This window comes from Calliphora vicina, chromosome 2 (genome assembly GCF_958450345.1).
Source record: "Calliphora vicina chromosome 2, idCalVici1.1, whole genome shotgun sequence".
Taxonomy (NCBI): Eukaryota; Metazoa; Arthropoda; class Insecta; order Diptera; family Calliphoridae; genus Calliphora; species Calliphora vicina.
The window spans coordinates 127,525,872-127,545,002 of record NC_088781.1 but is presented as its reverse complement, the minus strand read 5'-3'; the positions used below and the strand labels follow the sequence as shown (position 1 = coordinate 127,545,002).

The 19,131-nt window shown below is 30.5% G+C and overlaps 2 protein-coding genes across 2 annotated transcripts in view; one reads left to right on the top strand and one right to left on the bottom strand.

Moving 5' to 3' along the window:
- The window catches only part of loh (lonely heart), a 124,779-nt gene that overhangs the window by 62,937 nt on the left and 42,711 nt on the right, over positions 1–19,131 (bottom strand). The gene's annotated exons all lie outside the window — the stretch shown is intronic.
- LOC135951706 (uncharacterized) lies at positions 3,822–9,349 on the top strand. Its single transcript, XM_065501394.1, has 2 exons — positions 3,822–4,059; positions 8,890–9,349. Exons 1-2 carry the CDS (start codon positions 4,009–4,011, stop codon positions 9,211–9,213), a joined length of 375 nt encoding a protein of 124 aa, XP_065357466.1. The 5' UTR covers positions 3,822–4,008; the 3' UTR covers positions 9,214–9,349.

Here is a 19,131-nt window from a genome sequence, read left to right as displayed (position 1 = left end):
TAATGCTGCTTAAAAAAATTCCCTGTCGTTTTACCCAGTTTCGCTAATATTCGGTTGTGTAGTCGCTTGCCTTCGGCTACTGCTTACTATGAGTGTCGACCCCTGGTGAAAGTTCCTATAATCTCATTGTTAAGATATTGAAAACTTTCCCATACCACCCTCGTTTCCTTAAAGAATTTGCAAAAATGATTACATTTATTTCATATGATTAATACCCAAATATTTCTTTCTATTCAGTTAACTACACATAAATAATGTCAAGTTCATTTAAATTTAGCAAATTAGTTTTCTTCTAACACATGCCATCCTAAAATATCAGCAACTAAAAGTCATTTGTAGACATGTGTTTCAAGTGACATAATTTCAAAATTCAAAGAAATATTTGAAATATTTAACAAAACTATTTAAACAGTTAATTAGTAAAAATAAAAATCATAAGGAAGTTAAAGAAATATTAGCTTAGAGCGATTAAAATAGCAAGGAATTCCCTGCCCCCTGGTCCTTTGTCATTTAAATCAAATAATCAGTACTAGAAAATGCCATTTAATTTGTTTACATTATAAATATATTAAAATAATAGACTTTAATCATGTTGTTTACAATACAAACAATTAATAAAGTCACTGGCATTTGAAGGTAGTTTTGATTCAATAATAATAATGTAAATAAAATGTACAATCAATTTAACAAAAAGGAAATATTGTTGCTAAGAGGAAGCCTTAAGGCTTCCTTAGTAAATTCTGGGAAATATAAAAAACTTTATTACATTCAAACCCACTGTTTCAGACATCTCCATAAATAGTTTGTTGACATTTCCCTGTACTACAAGAAATTACAGGGTCAAAAGAGAGCAAAACAAAGAGTCTAGATTCTAGAATAAAGACTGGGTGTTTTAAAGATTGCAAAACTTTTGTCATTAAAATGCTGTCAGATTTTTTTTTATTAAAAGTAATATTACAACACATTTTCTAATACTATAGTTTATGTAAAATCATCAATATATATATATATATATAATATTTATTTGCCAAGTCTGGCCCTGACTTATATACATAATTCTGTATAAAGAAAACTCTCCAACTCAGTACTTATTGATTACAGTTTCTATATATTATACAAGTATTGAATATATAGGTGGTTAGAAAGCAAAACAGCTTATGTCGACTTATGATTAATAATGAATTTTGGTATTTTAGCTTCAACACAAATTATTTTTAATAGTTTTTGATCCGGCAAAATTTTGGCAGCAATCGAAGGTCTTTATTAAATTTCAGCTTAAAACGCAGGTCTTAATCCAGAAAAATTTGTATATCAATCGATCGTCTTTATATAGTTATATTTTAGCTTCAATCTTAGGTCTTAATATAGTCGAATTTTAGCTTTATTTGCAGGCATTTATACAGTCAAATTTTAGCTTTATTTGTAGGTCTTTATATAGTCAGATTTTAACTTCATTTTAAGGCCATTATATAGTCAAATTTTAGCTTCAATCGTAGGGTTACTATTTAGTCAAGTTTTAGCTTTAATTGTGGCCTTTATATAGTCAAAATTTAACTTCAATTGTAGGCCTTTATATAGTTAAATTTTTGCTTTAATCGTAGGTCTTTATATAGTTCAATTTTAGCTTCAATCTTAGGTCTATATATCGTTCCATTTTAGTTTCAAACATAGGTCTGTATAAAGTTAAATTTTAGCTTCAACCTTAGGTCTATATATCGTTCAACTTTAGCTTCAATCATGGGTCTTTATATATTTCAATTTTAGATTCAATCTTAGGTATTTTTCTAGTTAAATTTTAGCATCATTCTTAGGCTATATATCGTTCAATTTTAGCTTCAATCATATGCCTTTATATATTTCAATTTTAGCTTCAACCTTAAGTCTATATATCGTACAAGTTTAGGCTCAATCCAAGGTCTTTATAAAGTTCAATCTTAGCTTCACTCTTAGGACTTTATAAAGCTCAATTTTAGGCTCAATCCAAGGTCTTTATATAGTTACATTTTTTCTTCAATCTTAGGTCTTTATATAGTTAAATTTTAGCTTCACCCTTAGGTCTTTATAAAGTTCAGGTTTAGCTTCAATCGTACATCTTTATATAGTTTAATTTTAGCTTCAATCTTAAGTGTTTATATAGTTTAATTTTAGCTTCAATCTTAGGTCTATATATCGTTAAATTTTAGCTTCAATCATAGGTCTTTATATATTTAAATTTAGCTTCAACCTTAGGTCTTTATATAGTTCAATTTTAGCTTCAATCATAAGTCTTTATATAGTTCAATTTTAGCTTCAATCATAGGTCTTTATGAAGTTGAAGCTTAGCTTCAAGCGTACATCTTTATACAGTTCAATTTTAGCTTGAATTATAGGTCTTTATATAGTTCAATTTTGGCTTCAGTCTTTGGTCTTTATGTAGTTAAATTTTAGTTTCAATCTTAGGTCTTTATATAGTTAAATTTTAGCTTCAATCTTAGGTCTTTATATAGTTAAATTGTAGCTTCAATCATAGGTCTTTATATAATTAAATTTTAGCTTCATTCTTAGGTCTTTATATAAATCAATTTTAGCTTCAATCTTTGGTCTTCAAATAGTTAATTTTTAGTCTCAATCTTAGGTCTTTATATAAATCAATTTTAGCTTCAATCTTTGGTCTTTATATAGTTCAATTTTAGCTTTAATCTTCGATCTTTATATAAATCAATTTTAGCTTCAATCTTTGGTCTTTAAATAGTTAAATTTTAGCTTCAATCTTAGGTCTTTATATAAATCAATTTTAGCTCCAAACTTAGGCCTATATATATTTAAATTTTAGCTTCAATCTAAGGTCTTTATATGAATCAATTTTAGCTTCAATCTTAGGTCTTTATATAAATAAATTTTTGCTTCAATCTTAGGTCTTTATATAAATCAATTTTTGCTTCAATCTTAGGTCTTTATATAGTTCAATTTTTGCTTCAATCTTAGGTCTTTATATAGTTCAATTTTAGCTTCAATCTTTGGTCTTTAAATAGTTAATTTTTAGCCTCAATCTTAGGTCTTTATATAAATCAATTTTAGCTTCAATCTTTGGTCTTTATATAGTTCAATTTTAGCTTTAATCTTAGGTCTTTTTATAAATCAATTTTAGCTTCAAACTTAGGCCTATATATATTTAAATTTTAGCTTCAATCTAAGGTCTTTATATAAATCAATTTTAGCTTCAATCTTAGGTCTTTATATAGTTCAATTTTTGCTTCAATCTTAGTGCTTTATATAGTGCAGTTTTAGCTTCAATCCAAGGTCTTTATATAGTTCAATTTTAGCTTCAAAAATGATTAAAATTTTTGTCTAATCTGATCTTAAATTTATCTCAAACTCTTAATTATCCACTTACTCTGTTTTAAAATATAAATGCAACTTTGTTAATTTTTTTGCAAATCACTGACAGCCATCATCATATCATCTATCTCTTGACATGTTTTATTTATTTATTTTTTTTTATTACGTTTTATTATATTTTAAATAATTTTTCCAATTCCAACTGAAATATCGATGATTTCATGCGACTCGCTTGTACTTATTTATTAATTTAAAACATTTTATAATCTATATACAATTAATAAATACTTATGTTTCAAATCAGTACATTTTAAAACCCGACTATATATGATTATATTCACATCTTTTCTTTTTATAAAATACAATAAATAAAATGAAATGAAATAAAATAAAATTTATTGATAAGAATTCCTTTATTTTACGACAAAAAATCTCAAGACTGTTTAAACCAGGCATTTGCTAAAAACGAAAAACAGTTTTAAAGCAATTGTTTAATAGTAAAGATCAATAAATTATAATAATAATAATATATGCATTAAATAGCACAAAAATATTATTTTGTATAATAAATCTTCTGAACAAAAATAACGGGCGGAAAATTTTTGGAAAATCTTTTTAATCTACCTTTCTATATAATATAGAAAAAATATTTAAAAAACAAAAATTAAAAACCACGATTTTATATATACAATGGCCTTAAATTGGAAATTATGTGTTTTAATAGCATTATTTTGCAGTCAAGTGAGTGAAAATATAATTTATAAATAATACTTAAATCAACTACTAATTAAACCAGTTAAATCTTGATAAAGTTAAATTGGAAATAGTTTAATTATATACATATTTTATTTATGATTAAAGTCCATCAACTGTAAGACAAGTGTTTCAAAGAAAATTCCTTTAATATTTAAGAATATAATCTTAAATAATAACTTAAGGCCTGATTTAGGAAAAGGAACGGAAAACAATTTTTAAATTGAATGATTTTCATACATAAATTTCAAAATTATTTTTCGGTTGTATATCTGAATCAAGCCATTACTGTAGTACAGGAATATTTCTGGGCTTGCATTAAAATAACTAGTTCTAGAAAGAGTCTAATCAAAGCCACTTAATTTTCCTTAAAATTCTTGGAGTTGTGATCTCGCCACCACTTCTATAACCTGTGCTGTGTAATAGCATTGCTATAGAGTTTTTAATAATGCCGTTATTCGATACTAGGTCTACATTGCGACTATCACACCTATTACAGAATTCCATTCCGATCGGCAGTGAAAATAATTCCGTATTTAGCTTCTTCAGAAAAAGTAAAACGAAAACTTCATGAAACATTGAAAAAGTAATTTAGCAGACTGGAATGCATTTGGCCCGGTGATCTTCAGCAATCTTTAGTTGAAAAATATATTTAGACACTTAGCAGACTGTAATATATTCTCTACTCCTTTATGGACTTCCTCAGCTATCTTAAGTTGCCTAAAATTTTTATTATCTATATAAAGATCTAGATAATAAACTCTAATGTGATGTGAAAACAAACTATGGGTTTTAAGACACAAATTTTTTGAGAAATCGATTGTGATGTAGTTTTTGTTTCCGTCCTGTTTCTGCTATCTTTGATATGTACTTTTCCACATAACTAATTTCTGCTTGGTTTCGATTGGCATTTTTTCCTTTATTTAACTATGTAGGTTAATGCTTCGAATGCAGTTATTTGGCTATTGATCTAGAACTATAAACGATTAGAGATCCGATAAGATGAATACTTTTGCTCTTATTCGGCAAACTAGGTTAGTGCAGGATTCAAAGACCTGCTTTACCATCAGAGCTGACTTGTAGCTTCGTAAAACGATTGGATTTTAGTCAACAAAATTTTATTATTCGAAAGATCAGTACATGGCATTAATATTTGAAAATGATTTCGGGCGTATGGAATTCAGGACGTCCAATTTTGTGTTACATTTTCGAGCATTGGTGGCCGTATGTTACGAATAATATTAACAATTTTGGGAACCAAGGCGTCAATTGTTGCTGTTTTATCAGCATAAACCATTGACTTCACGTGTCCCCACAGGAAATAAACAAGAGGTGTCAAATCGCACGACCTTGGAGGCTAATTGACAGGTCCATTTCTCGAAATCCAGTTATCGCCAAAATTTTGATTTCCATAAATCGATGGTTGTAGTCGCCATTGCAGAGCCACCATGAAACCACATCTCGCCCGGGTCAATGTCATCCATATTTTCAAACAAAAATTCATTGATCATGGTGCGATAACGATCTCCATTGACCGTAAGGCGATCTACGGCTTCTTTTTTGTAGAAATAAAGTCCGATGATGCCACAAACTTTGCATTTTTCTGAATGTAATGTAGTCTGTAGGGTCTTTTGTGGATTGGTCTCATGTATTTGTTTATTAACAAAACCGTTAAACCAAAAATAAGCCTCATCACTGAACACAATTTTGCTATAAAACAGTCGGCTATAAGCTGCACGAATCGTTGACTGTTAACCCTATCGTAAATTATATAGGGCTTAGAGAGACACCCTTTTTATTCCTTATGTATGCGAAATCCTGGATGTAAAGTACCATCAGATTGAAACTAGATATCAGTAATTAGATTGTGATGAACAATTTTACATTATTTAATCTGGGATTCCAAGGAATTGTGCTATTTCAACAGGATGAGTTCACTGACTGTACAAATAAATATGTGGGGGTGTCATGAACATCGTCTATGACCGCAGAACGACTATTGTTTTACGCTGCAGAATCTCCTCGGTGTCGGTTGACCTCAAGACATTCATAATTTATTTTCGGAATTTATGGAATTTATCTGTACCTCTCCTCATATATTCATGTCTTGGGGAGCCTTAAACTGTGTTCGGATGAAGTTTAGAAGACACCTCCATTGACATCTTAAAAGGAACTGTTAGATCAACATTACATTGTATCCCTGTCCGATAGAATTTTTGTTTCCTCATGCAAGGTTTCTTTGTTGAAAACTCAAGTGATATCGGCTAGCGCTTTGCGAAACAATCTGTAATATTGTGGTTCCTCATAAGTTCAATCAGTCTAGTTTCCAATACCTGCACAATACTTTGTGCAAATCTTTGTGTAAAAAGCTGAGAATATAAAGAACTGCCTTATCCCTTTTAAGATACTGATAGCATCAGCAATAGTTGTTAAAAAAGAGCATGATTCTACCCTCATATTTACCAAATTCTTACTCGTGTTCGATTTATGAGTTGTCTAGAGCTTTTTCCATTTCAATTAGACCAGGTTCTCTTGAAAACCCGCAGGTATCCAGTTTCTCTACATTTAGGATAGTGTATAAAGATTCGAATTTGAACAGTACCAAATGCATTGCCACTAAATAATTAGGACATTTGAAGAGAACATGCTGAATTGTCTCATCCCTATCAAGGTTCATGTAGCTGCAGCAATAGTTGTTGAAAGAGAGCATGATTCTACTCTCATATTTACTATGAATTCTTACCCGTTCAGTTGTATTATCTATGAACCCAGAATATACCTTCGTGAGAAGGGTATATACAAGTTTTTCCTTCCGTTTTAATTTCCACAAATATATTTTTTCCGACCCTATAAAGTATATATATTCCGGATTCTTATAGATAGCAGACTCGATGTCCGTCTGTCTGTCTGTTGAAATCAACTTTCCGAAGCCTCCAAATAATTTACATATACAATTCATACATCAATATCTCCGGAATTCTTCCCGCTGCACACTGTGGTAAATCACAAATCTAGCTGGACAAAATTAAAAAATAAATGTCTGGCAACATTCCTTCTGATCATTTAATGAGCTTCTCAATACAATAGGGAACTGTAATTCATGTTTGGTTTTTAGCTCCGATGAGGAAAAACTAAGCTTTAAAGTCAGTTGTTGTCAACAGGTACATTAAGATTTCAAAGAGAAGTGTATTTTTTGTGTGGCTTTGGTTTATGATTAAAAAGGCTACGGTAACTTTATTGTCATAATTTTTGTATATTATTATTAAGCTCTATTTCAAGGAAATATGCAACAATTTTGATTTAATTATTTCCATTGTAACTATTAAAAAAAACTATTTTTTGTGAGAAGATCAGAAATTGGAAAAAATAAAATATTTCCTTTTTTCAAGTAGAGTTAAAGCCGTTTATTCCGCATAGTTCCGCTGTAAAACTATATTTGGGTTAATCTGTCAAGTGTTCACTTTAAGGTAAATCAAAAACATCTTGCGCATTTTTGCGACCGCCATACATTTTTTTTCACTTTTCCAGTATGACCTACACAAAGAAAAAATAAAATATTTCCTTTTTTTAAGTAGAGTTAAAGCTGTTCATTCCGGATAGTTCCGGTGTAAAACTATATTTGAGTTAATTTTTCAAGTGTTCACATCAAGGTAAATCAAAAACATCTTGCGCATTCTTGCGACCGCCATAAATTTGTTCACTTTTCCAGTATGACTTCTACTTTTTCACGAAAGAAAATTTTTGAAGAATGGGTAAAAACCCTCAAAATACATTTGGAAAAAATAGTTGGTTTTTTATAATCGTTTATATATTTGAACTCATTTTTTATATGATTCATAAGTGAGTGAACCCAACGTGATTTATTAATTTTGTCCAGTTAGATTTGCAACCACACTGTGCGCTGGTTGATATTTAAAACCGATAAATTGGTCCACAAATGGCTGAGATATAAGGAAAAAACCAGGACAACCTCGATTTTTGACATATTTTTGAGCTATATCTGGATTACTAAGTCATTAATATAGACAATATAGATATATAATGATAGATATTTCAAAGACCTTTGCAACGACGTATATAAGTTGGACCTACAATGAGTCAAAATCGGAAAAAAATATTTTTTAACTCAATTTTTTTTTTCATCAAATGTTTTTTTTTCGCTAAATATTAAAAAAAAAATGAAAAAAACAAAAAAAAATTTCAAATTTAAAAATTTAAAAAAAAACATTAAACTAATTTTTTTTTACAAAAAATGAAAAAAAAAACTTTGAAAAAAAAATGAATTTTGTTTACACAAAAATATTTAAAATTTTTATTTTGGAGAGGCACAGCCGAATATAGCTCTCCTACTTGTTTTATCTAATATTAGTAAGATAAACAGCTCTGTCTTGCAAAATCTTCCTTACACTGGCTGACTTGACTACTATAAAAGAAGAAAGAAGTATCTATTTAGAACCAAAAACTATTTCTTGATTAAGAATATCATTGTGATCGAGTGATCTTAAATATTGGAAACTTGAACCAGCTGATCTATATACTGAAATTTGCATTTTTGCATTAGAGATTTGAGTTTCTTCAATCAGAAAACCTGAATCAATTTATTAAAAAGTTGTATGATTAAGAGTCCACTTAGAAATGTTAAAAAATTTAATGAGGTTTTAGCCATGTCAATCATTACTAATCTACTTCTAAGTAATGCAGACTGTAGCAATTATTTTAAAACATATTAGTAGATCATTAACATATCATTAATTCCTACTGCAGAATATTTAATATATACAGGAGTAAATTAAAATCTCTATCTTTTTTCATTTCCAGTTAACACACTCTTTCATCATCTTGGACACAACCGATTGTCATCACAGCGACAACGAACTCTCACCGCCCAATCCCAAATGCTCTTGGATTGAGAAAGCCCTCAAAAGTTTGCCCAAATATCGCAACTTTTTTGCTGGCCTGCTGCAAGAAGCCAGTGGTGAATTTGCCTATGAATTGCAAGAGATTTTTAATGCCATCTGTGAGGCCATGGCGGAAAATGATCGTAGAAAACAGCGTGATCAATTGACGATAGCCAAATGGTTGATGGATAATAATAAGAAACTAAATGAGTATTTATTGAAGAAGGGTATTTGGAAAATATAATTTGTTTTTATTTTTATTATTATTATTCTTTTTAATATATTAAAAATAGGTTAGAGATTTAGTTTAAGATTTAAAATATTTTTTGGGTTACCATAAGAAAAGTAGTATTATTGTAAAGTTTTTTATTTTTTTTTTCCATAATAATATAAATAAAAATATATAAAAAAATACACAGTATACTTTATCTATTGTAAAAAAAAATAATAAATAAAACAATTTACTAGGCTGTAAGGTAATTTATTATATAACCTTAAACAGAATGGGGGTGAATAATTGCAAATTGGTATATAACTTCCTATAAATAAACCCCTTTCTCTCGTGTTTACATGAATTATCAAGGATGAATCTAAGACGCATTCATTCCTTCATTAGAGAATCTATTTCATTCCTTCATTAGAAAATCTATTCATTTCTCGAAGAAATATGAACCGATGACCACGATAGCCATGACCTTTTCCCATCTTTCTGGCAACATGTGGATTCCGCGCCAAAAGAACTGCTCATCTTTTGAGGCCAAGAACGAATCAAGCTAATGTCGCATACTCTGTTCTGAAGTGAAGCGTATTGTTACACAGAATAGCGTAGATTGCTAAATAAATAGTATTCAATCTAAAAGTTTGTAACTTCCAGCCGGATTTGAGCGAAATTTTTCAGATTACGAGTTAAAATTTTAAAGATTACTACATAAATACTTCATTTCCTTCTGTTCATAACTTTATTAAGCATATATTGAAACTTTTAATAAATTTTTAAAAATTAAAAAAAAATAATTTCCAAAATCAAATATTTGATTATTTTTTGGAAATATATAAAAGAATATTGGATAAAATATAAGAATATTGAATAATTTTAGTGATATTTTTTAAAGACAAATATAATTTGTTACATTTCACTCATCTTAATTCAAAGTATCCCGTCTTGCCATTACCTCAGCCCAACACTTTATCACGTCTGGATATCTCAGTACGAAATCTTGCATTTGGCGATAGTCAAGCAAATACTGTTTTTTGAGTCGTTCTAAAATCTTTTCAGAATATTTCTTATGTTCATCCTTTAATAACGAATCAATAAGATTCTCAACACTTAAAATGTCCTGCTTAAATTGTTGATGTCGTGGCAAAATCTGCAATACCCGTTGTATTATTTTGTCATTATTTTTATAGTCAACCACTTGGGGGCACAAGTTTTCGGCGGCTGCCCACTGTATAAACATTAGTACTATTAAACAAAACTTCATGTTTTTCAAATTACTTTTCTTCGAATACTGTTGGTAGCTTAAGAAAGCTTATATTTATTTAAATGTTTATTTCAAATACTGCAACAAAACTAAATATTTTCATTTTTAATTTATGTTTTTTGTTTTTTTGATAAACTTATGAGTTATTATGCTAGTAATTGTTTAAAAGTGGTTAGTATTAACTAAATTTGTTCAAAATTAGTTCATAATTCTTTATCAGTTCTCAATTAAACTTAGCAACTTGTCTAGAAATAATAAAATAGTTGATTTATCTCTAAAAAATTTTAAAAAATATTTTTTAACAATTTAGAAAATTTTGTAATTATTTCGAAATTTAAATTTTTTGCTACAATAACAAAACAAATGTTAAATTTCAACAAATAATTATTTCGAGTTATTTAAATTTATATTGGCTTGAGTTCAGTTCTAATTATAATCTTCACCTTCGTGAAACTAATACCCTATATAAGTTTGTCATTCCGTTTGTAATTTCCACAATCTAATTTTCCGACCCTATAAAGTATATATTTTCTGGATCCTTATAGATAGCAGAGTTGATTAAGTCATGTCCGTCTGTCTGTTGAAATCAACCTTCCGAAGCCCCCTAATAACTTACATACACGATTCATACATCAATATCTCCGGAATTCTTCCGGCTTGGTCCCTATTTAAAATCTAGAAAATCAGTCCACAAATGGCGCAGATATAAGGAAAAAAACAGGACAACCTCTTTGTGACCTACTTTTGACCAATTTTTGCCATATATCTGAATTACTAAGTCATTAATATAGACAATATGAATATCTAATGATGGATATTTCAAAGACCTTTGCAACGACGTATATAAGACCATAGTAAGTTGGACCTACAATATCTCAAAATCGGGAAAAAATATTTTTTAACCCGAATTTTTGTTTGCTGAATATTAAAATAAAATTTTAAAAAAAATGTTTTTAAAATCAAAAAAAAATAAAAAATTTAAAATATAAAAAAAAGAATTCGAAAAATATTTAAAATTGTTATTTTGAAGTATAATTTGGTGAAGGGTATATAAGATTCGGCACAGCCGAATATAGCTCTCTTACTTGTTTTCTTTATTCGTTCTTGGCCTTATGATGAGCAGTAACTCAAAAATATTGAGTTTAGCCTAAAAACTACTTCCAAAGAAGCAAACATAAGTGAAATTTGTCATGCGTTAAAAGTACAATGTGTCTAAGGGTTGGCCAATCGTAGGTACCTGCCATAATTGGCCAACCTCACAGTGCTCTCAACACTGGATATACTGAATGCTTCTATAATTTCTTGTATCAATGCAAAAATCACTTGCTCGAGAGCTCGAGCATCCGGCCTGGTAAAACAGTCTGATATATGATTTCTGACTTTGAAAGCTTTGGCCGATAAAAGTCAAAGAATGTGTTCTGACACCACACACATTTCACCTCGACCTAGAACCAAGCCCAACGTTCGTTATATCACGAATGTGACGTTTCCTGAGCACGGCACCAATTGCTATTTGCTACTTTCAATGGTGGCCCGAAATGTTCCACTAACACAAATATCAGTCTTTAAACCAAAGATTTTCTTTCCGCTATGGGTCTCAAACCACAGTGTTCTCACTATCGATCCAACAGGACAAGTCATAGGGCCAATGGATCAATGTGGTTCTATATAAAGGCTCTAGTCAGCTGCGAATTTAAATGGGGCCAATGGATCAACGTGGTTCTATATAAAGGCTTTAGACAGCTGCGAATTTAAATGGGGCCAATGGATCAACTTGGTTCTATATAAAGGCTCTAGTCAGCTGCGAATTTAAATGGGGCCAATGGATCAACTTGGTTCTATATAAAGGCTTTAGACAGCTGCGAATTTAAATGGGGCCAATGGATCAACTTGGTTCTATATAAAGGCTCTAGTCAGCTGCGAATTTAAATGGGGCCAATGGATCAACATGGTTCTATATAAAGGCTCTAGTCAGCTGCGAATTTACATGAGGCCAATGGATCAACGTGGTTCTATATAAAGGCTCTAGTCAGCTGCGAATTTAAATGAGGCCAATGGATCAACGTGGTTCTATATAAAAGCTCTAGTCAGCTGCGAATTTAAATGAGGCCAATGGATCAACGTGGTTCTATATAAAGGCTCTAGTCAGCTGCGAATTTAAATGAGGCCAATGGATCAACGTGGTTCTATATAAAGGCTCTAGTCAGCTGCGAATTTAAATGAGGCCAATGGATCAACGTGGTTCTATATAAAGGCTCTAGTCAGCTGCGAATTTAAATGAGGCCAATGGATCAACGTGGTTCTATATAAAGGCTCTAATCAGCTGCGAATTTAAATGAGGCCAATGGATCAACGTGGTTCTATATAAAGGCTCTAGTCAGCTTCGAATTTAAATGAGGCCAATGGATCAACGTGGTTCTATATAAAGGCTTTAGACAGCTGCGAATTTAAATGAGGCCAATGGATCAACGTGGTTCTATATAAAGGCTCTAGTCAGCTGCGAATTTAAAAGAGGCCAATGGATCAACGTGGTTCTATATAAAGGCTCTAGTCAGCTGCGAATTTAAATGAGGCCAATGGATCAACGTGGTTCTATATAAAGGCTCTAGTCAGCTGCGAATTTAAAAGAGGCCAATGGATCAACGTGGTTCTATATAAAGGCTCTAGTCAGCTGCGAATTTAAAAGAGGCCAATAGATCAACGTGGTTCTATATAAAGGCTCTAGTCAGCTGCGAATTTAAAAGAGGCCAATAGATCAACGTGGTTCTACATAAAGGCTCTAGTCAGCTGCGAATTTCGCTCCATGGCATATTTTCCCTTGGGGCATAACATCAATGTGTGGAGCTTCACCAAGATATCCAAAAATTCCCCAAGGGGGTGCGTTAAAAGTACAGTGGGGAAGAATCACAATATTTTCTAAATATATCTGCCATTTCTATCTGGCGATTGCGATTCATATGGACTTTGCCGAGCAGCTGTGGGGTCTCAAAATAATATTTATATTATTAAGCCATAAAATTTCTAAATCTCAAAGTCCAAAAATAATCAAGTTTAAAATTTCTTCATTTTCAATTCGATTTTTTGGACAAAAACAAACCATCTGCTTCTTTTTTTTCTCTAGAAAAAAAGTTTTTTAAAAAACTTGTAATGTTAGAAAATAGAAAACGTCTAAAATTTACTACCATTGGATTTTCCAGGTCCATCCAAACTTAAACCAGTTTTTCTAAAATATGATTCGGTCGACATGACCGATCATGCCTTTGGAATGAAGACACAATTACCTGGCAAGTAACAATGCAAGTAATTGAACACATTTATACGTTTGCACTAACACAATCACTATGCATGTGTAAATTTACACAATTGTATTAGTGCAAAAATATAAATGTGTTGAGTTTTTGCAACTGTTACTTGCATGTGTAAACGCTAGTTTAGATATTTTTTCCAAACGTTCAAACTAACTGTTCTGACATTCCTGGTCGTGGTAAAGTTTATCGAAAACGAGTACTTTTTCGTTCTTTATAAGATCTAATCGACTATCTAGATCAGTGGTCGGCACTCATAGCCACCAGGACACAAATACAATCGATTATTTGGTTCTGTTCTGTTTATGGCGACTATTCATTTAGATCATCGTGGTAATATATGGTGTCGATACAATAGAAACAAGGCTTAAAATTCACCGATTTTCTTTATAGTTATTCAGTAATACTTTCATATATTACAGCAGAATTGCTCGAAATTCGACTGAAGAATATTAAAACAACCAAGATATCAACAAAGCTATGTATATTCATAGAGAAATATACATACAGCGGAAACTACAAAAAAACTCAAACAAAACAAGTAAAAGAGCTGTGCCGAATCTTATATACTAGGGTGGCCCCAAAATTTAAGTTGCGGATGTTCCCACCTAAAATGAAAATTTGATTTATTCTAAGACTACGTTTTGAATTTTTTTCGTCCTGGGGTCAATATTTGGCGAGCTGGATCGAAGGATAAAAAGGTCCTTTTTTGAAGTTTTTTACATTTTTTCCATATTTCTTCCAAAGGAAGTATATGTAAATTTGGTATCATATGAAAGGTCTTTGAGAGACGCATTCAATTGGTTAAAAGAAATTTAAAAAAAAAAATTTTAATTAAAAAATTTTAAAAATTTTCGACAAAATTTTAGTTTTTTTTAATTTTTTCATAGAATTTATTCAAATACATAGATGAAATTTCTTGATCATAAACATCATGTAATTTCACCGAAATGGTTTTTCTCGTTTTTTAAAATTCAGTCCAGTTCAATGTTTATTCAAATTTGTTTAAACCCAATTTTATCCCTATCTGTTAAGCAGTTTTTCACATGTTACTTAAAATTAACAACAACATTCCAAAGGAATAACATTAAAATAATCATTATAGCGCTATGTATAGCAAATGTTTTAGCTTAAATTTAAATATTCGCAGTGTAACAAAAGAAAAGTATAAGAATTTATACATCGATGGAAAGCTTATAAAATTTGAGTTATTTTGATGCCCATACATATATTATAAATTGAGTACAGAGATTGTCAGATAGGGATGAAATTAGGTTTAAACAAATTTGAATAAACATTGAACAGGATTGAATTTTAAAAAACGAGAAAAACCATTTCGGTGAAATTACATGATGTTTATGATCAAGAAATTTCATCTATGTATTTGAATAAATTCTATGAAAAAATTAAAAAAAACTAAAATTTTGTCGAAAATTTTTTAAATTTTTTAATTAAAATTTTTTTTTTTTAAATTTCTTTTAACCAATTGAATGCGTCTCTCAAAGACCTTTCATATGATACCAAATTTACATATACTTCCTTTGGAAGAAATATGGAAAAAATGTAAAAAACCTCAAAAAAGGACCTTTTTATCCTTCGATCCAGCTCGCCAAATATTGACCCCAGGACGAAAAAATTTCAAAACGTAGTCTTAGAATGAATCAAATTTTCATTTTAGGCGGGAACATCGATACCTTATTTTTTCTCCATACAAACGGGGCCACCCTATTATATACCCTTCAACAAATTATACTTCAAAATAAAAATTTTAAATATTTTTAGGTAAACAAAATTTTTTCTTTTACAAAGTTGTTTTTTTATTTTTTGTAAAAAAATTTTCGAATTGTTTTTTTTTTAATTTTTTTTTAAATTTGAAAAATTTTTTTTTATATTTAGCGAAAAAAAACTTATGGTGAAAAAAAAATTCGGGTTAAAAAATATTTTTTCTGATTTTGATTCATTGTAAGTTCAACTTACTTTTTTTAATATTTAGCGAAAAAAACTTTTGGTTAAAAAAAAATTCGGGTTAAAAAATATCTTTTCCGATTTTAACCCTTTGAAGGTTCAACTTACTATGGTCTTATATATGTCGTTGCAAAGGTCTTTGAAATATCTATCATTAGATATCCATATTGTCTATACTAATGACTTAGTAATCCAGATATAGGTCAAAAATCGAGGTTGTACTGGTTTTTCCCTTATATCTCAGCCATTTGTGGACCGATTTTCTCGATTTTAAATAACAACCGAGCCGGAAGAATTCCGGAGATATTGAGATCGGAAAGTTGGTTTCAACAGACAGATAGACGGATATGACATAATCAACTCCGCTATCTATAAGGATCCAGAATATATATGGGGGATTTCACGTCAAGTGAACCAACTTTTAAAATCGATGTCTTCCGATCGGGATGACTCAAGACATACAATTTTTGTGTTAAAACATTTATTTTGATACTATCCCACACGCCTCCCACTAAGAGACCAAAAAGCTCTTAAAGGAATGGACCTAACTAAGTTTTCATTTGAGCAAAAAAAAAAAATTTAAAAAGAGGGCACATTTTGGAAAAAAGTTCGATTTTGCCAAAAAAAAAATTAAAAATTGTATATCTTGAGTTACAAAACATTTATTTTGCTATATATCCCACTAAGCAACGAAAAAGGTCTTAAAGGAATAGACCCAAGCTTTCTTTAGATCAAAAAAAAATTAAAAAAAAAGTTAAATTTTGCAAAAAAAATAGTTAAAAATTGCATATTTTGAGTAACAAAACATTTATTTTGATAGATATCCCACTCGCATCCCACTAAGCGACTAAATAGGTCTTCAAGGAAAATATCTGAGCTTTCTGTTGAGCAAAAAAATAAAATTAAAAAGAGGGCCCATTTCGAAAAAAAAAGTCAACAAAGATTTTGATTTTGCCAAAGCAAAGTCAAAAATTGCATGTTTTGAGTTACAAAACAATTTTTTTGGTAGATATCGAACTCGCATACCACTAAGCAACCAAAAAAGGTCCTCAAGGAAAATATCTAAGCTTTATTTTAAGAAAAAAAGGCCCATTTTGAAAAAAAAAAATTGATTTCGGAAAAAAAATATTCAAAAAATTTTTATTTTTTTTTAAATATTTTTTTTCGAAAGATTGAAGAAATAGCTTCTAAATTATTTGTTACACATTTTTCTAAGAACAATAGGTTATAAGTTACATGGATGAGAAAAATCACATGTTTGGAAACTCCGAGAGTTCTTGACCGATCTTGTTGGAAAATTGTGTCTGACTTACTATCCAATAGGTCTAAACTTGGTGCAAATTTCATCCCGATCGGAAGACATCGATTTTAAAAGTTGGTTCACTTGACGCGAAATCCCCAATATACTTTAAGAGTCGGAAATGAAAAATGTAGAAATTTTTCAAAATTTCTCGAAATTCGACTGATAAATGTTGAAACAACTAAGATATCAACAAAGCAATATACATATAGCGGAAGCTAGAAAAAAATCTCAAACAAATTACTCCAAAAAATTACACCCAAGAGTGCTATTTTTGTTTCCACATCGTTTTTTAAATATAAATGCACACCACTTAGGTTTTTGACAACTGAGTTAGGTCTTTGGCGAGAGATTTGCCGATCTATGTGAGTTCATCTATGGCTATATTTAATTCGTCATTTTACTCAATTTAAAGCTGGATTAAACGCTTATCTTAACATATCTCCACACTATATACTTTTTAATATACATATAAATTAGAGTATCCAAAACCGAAAACCGGTCAACCGGTTTTTTCATCTTTGTAAACTCCACCGGTTTCGGTTTTTTTAACTTTTCGGTTTTTTGACAAACCGGTTTTTGTAAGACGGTTAACCGGTTTTAATGAAATATATTTTCTAAAGCTCATTCAATCATATATATGAAAAACTTTGATACCATTTTTAAAAATATTGATTTATTTTATAGAAAATTATAGCATTTGACAATATTTCGTAAAAGATATAAAATAATTGCATAAAGATAGAGCCTTAGGAATTCAAAAATGCTAAACTTCCGGAGATTTAGTACACAATTCTTAACAAATTTCTTATTAGCGTCCACAAACAAAAATAAATATAAGGAGACCTTTTTCATATTAAATAAAAATATATGATATAAACCGGTTAACCGGTTTTTTTTAAGACAAAAACCGAAACCGTTTAACCGGCTTTTTTAAAAGGCATAATCAAAACCGGTTTTTTCAAAAACACACTTTTTCGGTTAAACCAGAAACCGGGTTTTCAAATTTGTCGGTTTTTTGGACACTCTAATATAAATAAAGAAGACATCGAGTTGCGCAAAAAAAAAATCTAAATTTATTTAAACATTGTTAAAATATAAAACATTTATAAAAAAAACATACAAAAGACTTCGTCATTCCTAGTCCATAACAAATTCGTTAACAAAGACGTTCACCAAAAAGAAAACAAATCCCACAAGTAATCCTCATCTTCGTAGTCTTCCTCGGACAATTTATCTAAAGCTGCCGCCAACTCTTTTAACTGTTCGGGATTCTTTAATAGCTGTTGTAATAAATTTTGCATTTTTGGATCATCTGTTTTGACATGTTTTTTCAAAATCTTTAAAATTTCTTCAAAATAACGCCTATATTCTTCGCTTAAAGGAGGCGTAACTGGCGGTTGTACACCAGGCGATGGTGGTATGGCACCATCATTCAATCTCTGTTTAAAATCTTCATAAAGTCTTTGGGCTTTCTCGGCATCTTTAATAGTTGAACTATCTCTGAGACCCAGCAGCAACATAAGAGCCTCATATCTAACTTCAACTGGAAGTTTTGGATCCTGTTCGATCATGGCCAAATCGTCAATAGAACTTTCCAATTTGCTGGTAATTGAATTATATTGTTGCATAAAGTTTCTAAAATTCTCCAAAGCTTGTTCAGCTCTAACATCATCGTCTTCCTGCGCTGGGTCTCTTATAAGCGCAGCTTCTAATCTGGCACGATTCTCATTAAATATGGCGGCCAATTTAAGTTCAGTTGGATCTCTTTCGGGATTTTCTCGTAGCACTTGTTTGATTCTTCTATTCAGATACTCGGCTACATCACGTCTAACAGGTGGTTCAGGAGTTGTAGTAGTAATAGCTTCCGATGGAGGAGATGTCATTGCAGTAGTAGGAGGGCCAGCATTATTTCCCCCTTCCATTTGATCGGATCCCATTACTGTAGCAACAGTAGTAGTAGTAGTAATAGTGCCAGCACCATTTCCCCCTTCCACTTGAGCAGTGTCATCACCGTTACCTATATTAGGGGCTTGTTGAGGCTTAGCCATATGCATCATCAGAATAACCAACATGCAAATTTTCATTTTGTAATTACTGCCAACACTTTT

What these genes read in the sequence shown, in the direction of transcription:
- LOC135951706 (XM_065501394.1), top strand. Translation starts at nt 4,009, where the DNA reads ATGGCCTTAAATTGGAAATTATGTGTTTTAATAGCATTATTTTGCAGT. An exon ending in TAGCATTATTTTGCAGTCAA is followed by an intron (nt 4,060 to 8,889) that starts GTGAGTGAAAAT and finishes TTTCATTTCCAG; the next exon opens with TTAACACACTCTTTCATCAT.